Source organism: Pterocles gutturalis, unplaced genomic scaffold (assembly GCF_000699245.1).
Source record: "Pterocles gutturalis isolate BGI_N339 unplaced genomic scaffold, ASM69924v1 scaffold45787, whole genome shotgun sequence".
Classification (NCBI taxonomy): domain Eukaryota; kingdom Metazoa; phylum Chordata; class Aves; order Pterocliformes; family Pteroclidae; genus Pterocles; species Pterocles gutturalis.
Window position 1 is genome coordinate 1 of NW_010111917.1, and position 10,427 is coordinate 10,427.

The following is a 10,427-nucleotide window of genomic DNA, read 5'->3' on the forward strand; positions in this document are numbered from 1 at the left end:
TATATATATCTTATATCTATATTATATATATAGAATAAAACATATTTTACTCTACAACACGTGACTATCAGTATATTTGATCAGAAGAACCCTGGTCATCGCTGAAATGTGTCTCAGCTTTGTGTAACAAACATATCAACACACAGTCCTACAGAGGTGAGCAACTAAAACCACAGCCAGAGCCCAAATTCAATGTCAGATGTCCATTTTGTCCAAAGCCGACCCTTTATCCCACCCACATCTGTCTTTGCTCCATGCTGTGATTTTATTCTGAGCAGCAGACTGGGACCACTGGGCTCATGTCATGGGACTCAATGGGACCTTGGGCTGACATTAGCAGGGCCAGTAGAATGACATACCTGGAAGCCTTTGGCCACCTCCACGTGTCCTCCTGTCCATGCAGGGAGCCAAAGACCCCAAGAAGGCAGGAAGGCTGCCGCAGAGACCGGGAGCCAGGAGGAGCTCAGCGTGTACCAGGAGATGACACCGAAGGAAGCTGCCGACGTGCTGACGCTGATGGAGGAGTACGAGCCCCTCGTGAACAACTCGGTGGCCTTTGCGGAGCAGCTGAGCAACGATCTCCAGGTGCTGGATGAGGTGAGGGGGCCAAGGGCTGTGACTCAACCCCAAAAAAAGGTGCCTGGTGTGTCGGGGCACTGCACTGAGTCTCTGGGTATCAGCAGCTCTTTCGTTTGCTCTGAGCACTTGATCTCAGAGAACGTCGTCTCGGTGTTGTGCCACTTCAGCTCGAAAGGCATCTCTGTGTCCCACTCAGCGTGAGTGAGGACCATCGTTTCTCTGCTCACTGCTGCAGAAGAGGTTTGTCTCAGGGCATTGCCTCTGGCCTTTACCGCCAGGTCAGCGGCCAGCAGAGACCTTGAGCAACCCATAGCTTTAACCTTTTTGGTTAAAACACCTTTTTGTGATATTTTATTGCATTTCTGCAGAGGATAACTTGTTTCTTTGAGTGCTGGAGCAAAATGATGGAACAGCTACTGATATATCTGGTGCTAGGGCTTCATGGTAGGCACCTGAAGAACAAAGGGAAGAAAATAAACCAAATGAAATATCCTAAAACATACGAGAAACCACAAACCCTGAATCCAACCTCCTTCAGCTCCAGTATTTGCTGTGTTCCCAATTTGTATTTATATTTGACTTACTACACTGCAAAACCCAGCGGTTAATCTGGAAGAGCAGACTCCTGAGGTCTGCTCCTGCCTGCTCTCAGCAAGCCCTACAGGCACTTTGTGACTTTTTCCCAGCTGTAAAATACCCTATGAGGGCAACTAATGAATCTTGATTAAGTTTCTTGAGATGAAAGGCGCTGCTGAATACATTATTTTAATTCTCTCTAATGAATCAGTGTCACTTACCGCTAATACAAATTAATCAATGAGATGTTTCTATTTCCCAGGTTCATTCTATGACATTAAGCATTATTAATACCAGCAAGCTGGACTAGCCCATGCATCTATTTAGATGTTTTTCCCCATGCCCCGGTGATAACACCTCGTCCTCCTCTTACAACACTAATCACCCTCTGCCAACCCATCTCTTCTGGGGACTGCCAAACGCCCCCCCAACAGCAGGAAAGCTCTTATCCGCTTCGGAGGGAAGGAAAGGACGGCCAGGGCACGCGGGAGGCTGCCAGCTCTGATTTTTACATTGGTATTCCAACATCCTTGCAGGGTCCCAGCACCTGCTGCAATGCTGGCAGCTCCCGGCAGTTTGTCCCCCTCCAGCAGGAGGATGATTATCCCCACCCGTGCGGCGATTCGCCGGAGAGCCGCCCCTTGCCCTGCCAGTGTCACTGGTGATGCTTGGCTCCAGGCAGGCACCCGTGGGTCCATTAAGCCCTAATAAGAAAATCGGAAGGTGCGGTGGCAACAGGCTCGTGGGAGGTTTAGGGCTGTAATTTAGGAACATTTAATAAAATGGGAAGAAGCTCTGGGCAGAGCCCGCAGCCACAGGACAGGGTCTCTGGTGAGGGCTGTTTGCTCTCTCGTGCTGTCCTACGTAGGGTGGTTGGGCTCCGGGCAAAAGGAGCATTGGCTCGGTATGGATGGTGCTTTTGGAGGTGAGTCTCTGTGTGCAATAGCGAGTCCTGCTTCAAATCCCACAGTGGGAACGCTGCATCCCTCTGGGGCGTGGGAATTGCATCTCTACTCCCTGACAGCGAGGCTTGGCTCTGTTTGCTGTGGTACCAGGCTTTGCTTTCCTACACGGTTCCTCTGACCTTTCCAGGTCCTTTGCGAATCTGCCCGCACCTGCAGCCGCCCCCCAGTCCTTTCTCCCACCCTTTCCCAAACCAAGGCTCCATTTCTCACTGGAGAGCATGACCCACACTTTGCCAGGGAGACTGAAGCCGGCCGGTCCAGGCGTGTGCTGCAGAGCAGCTCTCACCCATCTCAGGATGCTGTTATTAATTAATAACATTATTAATTATTAACATTAATGACTTTATTAATTCCACCTCTGTGCTGCTCCAGCACCTTGTTCTGTGTGTTCCACCTCCAGAGCTGGAGCAGCCAGCTCGCCTTTACCCCCATGGCAATGCAGACAGAGCTTGAAAAAGAGAAAAACCCTTACCGCAGGTGTTGTAGACCCAGCGCTTTCAGGCACAGTCCTAATTCGGAGCACGGGGCAGGTCCGAGCCCCGGTAACGTGACTTGGGTTGACAAGACTTTGCTTCTCTTCCTCCTCATCATTTCCCAGCGGGGAGCAGAGCGTGGGGATCACTGGGAGGGTGTGGATGCTTCTGTTCTTCTTAATTTAATGAAAAATAGGTCAGATAACTGAAATACCAGAAAATACAAGCTTCTTTAAAAAGCTGTTAATGGAGAGAAAAACAGCAGTCCAGAAGCATCCCACCCCCCAGGCCCATGTCTATTGATTGTTTTCCTTGACATCCCCCGTGGTACCCAGGCCCTGCAAACAGCGCCATTAACATTAGGAAGCAGTTCATCGCTAGTGGAGCTTGTCAGCAGCGATTAACACGCTGTTAGATCCCTACCACTGGTCAAAACAAATGCCTGAGACCTCCCTAGGCAAACTGTGCCTTCAGTTCCCATCTCAGAGGCATGTATACGTGCATGGCTTATGCACGATTTAACTGCTGATTAATTCCACTGCCCTTAATTCCAATGGTCTTTAAGTTTCCTTCCAACCCAAACCATCCTGTGATTCTATGAAATATTGTGGGATGGACATGCAGGTCCTCAGGGAACTTCACCAGTTGTGGGGACTGAGGGTTGGAGACTCCATTCAGCATCCGCTTGGGACTCTCCTAGTGCACAGAGGGAGAAGTGGGGTGCAGGAGCCAGCATGGCTTGGGACCCCCTCCAAACCCACACAGCCTGTGTTCTGCTCTGGGTTTTCCTCTGCCCTGGCACTTGGGACATGCAGATGGTCGCCAATATAGAGTTTAGCCAAGCGCAAGGATAAGACCTCGACCTCATGCAGGTGGTGATGCAGGATGGCTGCAATTATCACAGCATCTTGCACGTTATAATGCCAGGGTCTCTGCTTTCTCCATTTCCCAGGCCAACCTCAGAGCCATTATCTCTTCGGAGAAGCAGGTGACACAGCTGATGAGCTCCATCGACGAGGCCCTGGCAGAGGTGGCCAGAGTGGGGGAGACCCTGCAGATCTATGATGAGTTACTGGGAAGCGTGAAGCAGCAGATGGACCACATCCACCAGGAAAACTCCTTGCTACATCGCATCATTTCCAACAAGACAAGGCTGATGGATGAGATCCACTTCCTCACGGTACATGGGTTTGCAAAGAAATAAGTCTTCAGCTTCTGCTAGAAAAAACTTTCAGTGACCCTCAAACACTCTGAAAATGATGCTGAACTGAAATGAGGCAATGCCAAGGACCTTCCAAACGCAGCTCTGCAGCCTTTCCCTGGGGATGCTGGGGTCAGCATTTCACTGTCAGCTTTGGGACCTCCTCCTCACATGCTCAGAGGCTGCTGGGGCAGCGCTTTCACCCTTATCCAAAGCACTGACATCCTCCCAGTCTTGTGCCTTCAAATTCCAGGCACCCCAATGTCTGGTTTGGGGGTTTCTCATGGGAAGCAATTGTCACTGAGGGTAGTTGCTCTCTCCTCCCTTACCCTTGGTAGCTTTCAGTTTATATCTTGGTAGGAGGGAAAACCAGCTCTCATTAGCAGGTAATAGTCATTTCAATGGCCAATAATAATCACACAGGAATACTCAAGCACAGGACTTAATGAGCAATTAGAGCCAGAGCGTGCAACACCCTCCCCTGGTCAAAGCACGCTCCCATCAGCACTGGTAACCTCACCTGCAGAGAAACGCTGTGGACCATCCATAGTCTACCATGGGAACACCTCCCATGGGAAAAGCAGTCTGGGGAATCCGTGTTGCCCTGGAGAGGCTGCTTGTCCAGGGACCCTGTTGCTTTTCTTCCCACTGATGGGAGTTTCCCCATTCCTTTTATCTCCTTTGCTTTCCTTTTTTTTTTTTCTTCCCCCTCCACCCCTGAAGGTAACTTAACTGTGGAGTCTGTGCACCAGCCTGGCTCAGCATCCATTCTGGAGTCCGGAGCTGTTCTTTGCAGTCCCTCAGAGCCACAGCAATGCAGGGGACAGCCCAGGCAGTGGAAAGATTCTTGGTGGGCTCTGGGAATATGGGAAAGCAAATTATTTACAAACATCACATACCACAAATGCAAGAACTGTGCTGCAATAGCACAGCTAATCCTCACTTCCACTGCCTGCACTGACCTCGATGCTGTTGACCTTTTCATTCCTGAGTTCCCATAGCTTTTTCTTTCTCCTCCCCACCACATCGCTGCTGATAGCGATGCCAGAGGTGCTGATTTTTTGGAAACCCATGCTGAGGTTTGCCAGGGCTTCCTCTGGGGCTGCTGCCGTTGGTGCTGTGCAGACCTTTGCTTTTAGTGGGGATGGAGCAGAAAGTCTCAATGGACATGTGCAGCCTGGCAGCAGAAGGTAGCACTGGGCTATTTCAAGCCCGCAGCCTTCTGGATGGGGTGAGAAGGGATGAGAAGCTGGCTGTGCTTGTACCCATTCTTTTCTGGCTTTGTTTTCAGACCCACCTCGACCTCAGCAGGGAACACTGCGATGCCTTGAGCCGGGCAGATCTTTCCAGCCTCAGCAGCGTGGAAGCCTGCATTGCTGCAGCAGAGGCTTTGTCTGGCTGCATGAACATCCAGATCCAGCCCGGTGAGTAGCGAGCAGAGATTTATGTCTGCAGACAGCAGAGCCACCAGCTCATCCCCAGCCTGTGCTGCACACCCTGCACCGTTCCGTGCTGCCTGGCCGCTGCAGGCACCCCTGAACCATGGAAGCTGGGAATCAGCCCAGGAATTATCTCACACGCTTGCTGCACAGCTCTGCAGGCTGCTGGGCAAAGGAGAAAAGAAACAGAAGGCAGGCATGCAGCTGGGAAGCCCCAAGCACTGACCAGCGGGTGTGTGGGGTGTGTGGTGCAGAGCCAGAGCTGCGAGCTGGGGAAACAGGCTTGAAGGGTCGGCTTTCTTCATGGAGTCATAGAATCATGGAATGGTTTGGGTTGGAAGCGACCTTAAAGCCCATCCAGTCCCACCCCCTGCCACGGACGGGGACACCTCCCACCAGCCCAGGTTGCCCAAAGCCTCATCCAGCCTGGCCTTGAACCCCTCCAGGGATGGGGCATCCACAGCTGCTCTGGGCAACCTGGGCCACTGCCTCACCCCCCACACAGGAAAACATTTCTTCCTCAGATCTCATCTCAATCTCCCCTCTTTCAGCTTAAAACCGTTCCCCTTCATTCTATCACTACGTTCCCTGATAAAGATACTGATACATCTTCTGGAGATGCTGCTGAAGCTTTCACAGTCTGCAGCAGCTTCCCCTAGGAGCAGTCAAGCAGGGCTGGGAAAGCCAACGTGACGTTAGCTCTGCACATCCAGGGAGAAAAGCAGCTGGGGAGGGGGATTGGCTCCATACCTGGAGAAATCCAGTTCCCAATCCATGCCGCCAATGGCCACGCTGGGGCACCCATGCACCATGGGTAGGTCTGCAGGGCCCTCCCTCTGGACTCAGGCACCAGCGGGTCCAGTTTACATTAAAGTTGAGGCAAATTTATGGCAAGAAATTGTTATTTTTAAAAATTTAAACTCCCTCCCCTCCCTGTATTTGCTTGGTATCACAGCAAACTTTTTCCCCTTTGTTGGCTTTTGGGTGGTAGTATTTATCCCAGAACTTACTCCCTGAAGACCTGTCTCCTTTGCTCGTGTGCTGAGTGATGCTGGTCTGCAGTGATGATTGTTTCTGCCGCTCCATACCATGATACCCTCTCTTTTTTTTCCCCTCAAGGTTATCGGAAACTGCAGTCTGTGGCTGAGCAGCTGATCATGTTCGAGACACTCAAGCAGAACTTTGAAAGCTCTTTCATCAGTCACATTACCAGCATCTTTGAGCTGCAGGTGGGCTTTGCTCTTCTCCTGGCAGCTCAAAATCTTGGGAGCTTTGAAGGTTCTGGTAGAATAGTCCCAGCATCACAGGGGATGCCGCAAGAAGAGAATTCTCCAAAAGCATCTCCCAAAGGAGACCTTTGCACATAGCTTCACCCTGCCGTTGCCCCCCAGCACTCTGGTTAGTTTTGCAGGTGTGCAGAAGAAATTGATTTGACCTCAGGTTTAGGATTGAGACCCAAACTGGCCAACGGTCTGTTCCATATCATACACAGCCTGGCCAGGGGATAGGTGAGGCTCTGCCCAGCAGTACTCTCTCTTGCTCTGGCTTGTCTCTCTCGGGGCTGTCTCAGTCTCTTATCTCCATTCTGGGATTATGGTCTTGGGACTGTCCCTGCTCCAGGAACAGGCTGAGCCTTGGTCATCAGGTGGTGAGCAGTGTCACTGTGTATTGCTCATTCATATTTTTTTATATATCACTATTATCATTATTATTTCCAATGTTATTGCAGTTTAGTTATTAAATTGTTTTATCTCACCCCACGAATCTCTTCTCCCTTCACCTCTTTAATTCTCTCCCCCATCCCTGGGAGGGGAGAGGGTGAGCGAGCGGTGTTGTGTAGAACTATGACACCACTGTGCTTAGCTGGAGTATCCTGCACGTTCCGGATGGGCCAGCTCCTTCCTCTGGGCTCAGAATTGTTCCCACGACATGGAATTAACCCTAGAGTTCAAAGTGATCATGCATGCTCTGCTTCACCCTTCTCAACATATTCAGAACTGGAAATTCAAGGGCAATTACGAAGCAGTTATTTTCCAGAGCTTTTCAAGGCGATATTTTATGTGACTCTTTCTGCTGTTTCTGTTGCTCTAGGGCAATGCTCAGGTCCCTGCTCTTGGTCAACCCATCGACAAGCTCTCTGCACCAAGCCATGGGCCCCACCACAAGGAACTGCTGCCCTATGCCCCACTCATGGCCTGGCTGAGGAACGCCAGCCCGCTTCTGTTCTCTGATCTCCCCAAGGTAGGGCTGAAATCCTGAACAACTCACCAGGAACGGATTAGCCAAACTGGTTCGTTGGTGATGAAAGCTTGGTGTCACCAAGCCCATACCACCCACCAGCTTCCAGCATTTGGTCCTTCTTGGAGAGGGTCTGGCCAACCTCGCCACATGATGTTGGACCTCCGGGCTTGACAGAAAGCAGTCAGGGACTCGGGAGCAGACATTATGTTGAAGGAAAAGGTCTGAAATGCTAAAATTTGGTCTTTTTGCTTTTATCTGGCCATTTTTCTGATGAATAAGGGTGATAACCATGAAATGAATGTGCTTCATCTTGTATTTTATCCAACTCTGCTTTATTTGATGGGTTCTAGGAAAGAGGCATCTTGAAGTCCTTGGCTCTTCGGGACGCTGTTAAGTTACCGAGACAGTTCTTTTTATATCGCTGACGCTTGGCTTATATTTTTCATTCTGGTTTTTGCCTTTCTGAAGGTCTTCCACACCAACACCAATAAGTCTGTGTCAGTTGCCATCTTCTGACTTTTGTTTTAGGTGTGCAGCTGAAGAAAAAGCTCTGAAATGGGCACTGTTCAGAGAGATGAGATACACCAGGAATTTCTGTGTCCGTCTTGTCTTTCCAGGTCTATGCCCAGAACCTCAGCAGGCTCTACGACCGGGAAGTCAAAGCCTTTTTTGAACAAGCCAAAACCTCCTTGTTAGGAAGAAGAAAAGGAAGTGAGTGATTTGCAAACATGTATTTTGTGCTGCTGAGCGGTGATTTATTTGCAAGTAGAGATGATGGCAATCCATCCTCTATCAATCACAGGTCTCTTCCCCTCATTTTGTGCCATTAATTGACTTTCTCCTCCCTGGGCTGGCTCTGCAGCTGGCAGCACACGACAGAGCTGACTCTGCTTGACCCTGGGCAGTGTTTGTGTGAGCCTTGGCTCCCTGTATGACCCAGCTTTGTCTAGAGCTGTAGGTTTTTCACACCTTCCCTTCGCAGGATTCACAAACTGTGCATGGGTGGCTGAGGAACCGCTAGAGAGGGGGACGTGGGACCCCATGGCTAGTGCCTGGTCCATATTTCATGCAAGCAGAGCTGCTCACAGACTCCTCAGACTCTTTTTCCCTGTAAAAAGACAGCACCAAGCCTGTCCCTGAAGCCACGAGTGTACTCATAGCAATATTTCGAGTGCAGAATGATTTCATCGCGAGCCGACTGTGGGGCTGTGCTGTCCCAAGGTGATCATTTCCACAGAAATCGCTGCAATCTGACTCAAAATATTCCAGTCAGGTGTCTCTGAAGATAAAAAGAGAAGCTGATCTGTCTCCTCTGGAAGTTTTTTGATTGCGCAGAAGTCACATTTTCCTTCAGCAAAACAAAGCCCTGTAATGGAAAGTTCCATGCCAGCTTGGCCCCACTTGAATGTCACAGACCGCATCGCATGGTGTGTTTAGTCTATCAGGAGGCTATGCCAGCGCTGCACCTACTTCATCACTGGTGTCAGGATCCCAGAGCCAGGAGACGAAGCCTAGGGAAGGGAACGGGGCTGGTGGTGGGAGGATCCCAGCGAAGGGCTCTGCCTCCCTGCAGTCGCTGTGCTGGACCCCAGCGGCGATCGCACCCACAGCCCCTGGCCAGATGACACAGTCATCCCAATATTTTCCCATCCTTTGTTTTCTGGGGTGAAGCCCACGCCATTCTTGCGGGGTACAAGGTACCTGGGTACATGGAGCAGCTGGAGGGAGCTGCAGGGTCAGACCATTGCCCGTGATTTCCACTCCTGCAGCCCTCCAGATTCCCTCCGTTTCAGAGCTGACCATCGAGGGAAGAGCCAATATCTGGGTGTTTCGCTGTAATCTCCTCCCTGCTCTGCTGGTCGATGAAGAACCGGGTGAGTCTCAAGCAGGGCTGGCAGTGTGCACGTATCTGCAACAGAGCATGCGAGTCCTGAAAAGAAAGAAGGAGAATTCCACCTAAATAATCTTTTACCACTGGGAAGAAAAGGAGGGAAAAAAGACAAAACACTTGGGCTCTTCCTCCCTGCTGCTTGTCATTTTCAAAAATTTATCCCCTTTGAAGGAAAAAAGAGAAAGCTCAGATACTAATCCTTAATTAAAATGTTCCTTTTTGAAATTTTGCTAGAAATGGAGAAAGCCAACACCTCCAGGAAATACTGTGATAGTCACCAGAAACCTATTTTTCCCTGCCAGGATGATTTGCCAAAGTATGGAGCCAAGAGAGGGAAAAACAGGGATAAAAACTCTCTGCTGGTTACAGCAGAAAAGTAGTGATATGATAAAAAGGGTCAAAAAAAAAAAAAAAAGTTTTTAGGGAAAGTCAACAGGACATTACTCTCCCTGTAATTTAAAAGCAAGGCAACGGGCAATTAAATCCAAGAGACCTGCTGAAAAATGGCGATAGAAAATGATTAGTGCGTGATGCCGTTAACCTGCTGGACTTGTTGCTACAAGCTGTCACTGATGCTGGAGGACTCAGAAAAGCCTATAGGAAGCAGAAAATGGGAAAATAAAATGAAGGGGTAATAAGAATCCCAGGATAATATGGAGATATGGACTTTCTGAAAAAGGATAGCATTTCATAAGAACGGTAAAGGAAGACACTTCGCCCATGAGGACAACACACATTGTCACCTTGAACGTCCTCTTCTCTCCTTGGAGCTGCCAGGGACCCAGCAGCGCCAGAGCACTCGATGGATGGCTGGTTGGATCTGGGATACCCACCCTCTGAACACTTTGGCAGCCCCCACCGCTGCGATCCGGGCACCAGGGACACCTACATCCTGGGACAGGACACGGCCAGTCTGTGCAGCTCCCCAGGGCTCGCTCGCTTTTGCCATCCCTGCGCCAAGTCTGGTCCTTATGGATGTCCAGCACTGCTCATCCCACTTGGGAAAAGGGGTGTGTGCACCAAAAAAAGCAGTCATCATAATGAGATATTCCAGTCAGGACC

General features: G+C 50.2%; 1 protein-coding gene across 1 annotated transcript; it reads left to right on the forward strand.

The window, feature by feature from the left end:
* Positions 1 to 403: 403 nt before the first annotated feature.
* LOC104462067 (exocyst complex component 1-like) lies at positions 404 to 9,348 on the forward strand (the record flags this gene model as incomplete). Its single annotated transcript, XM_010073860.1, has 7 exons — positions 404 to 597; positions 3,546 to 3,773; positions 5,086 to 5,218; positions 6,353 to 6,462; positions 7,325 to 7,474; positions 8,092 to 8,185; positions 9,268 to 9,348. Coding segments are annotated over 7 exons (990 nt in total), but the record flags the coding sequence as incomplete, so codon positions are not given.
* Between the last annotated feature and the right edge of the window lie 1,079 nt (positions 9,349 to 10,427).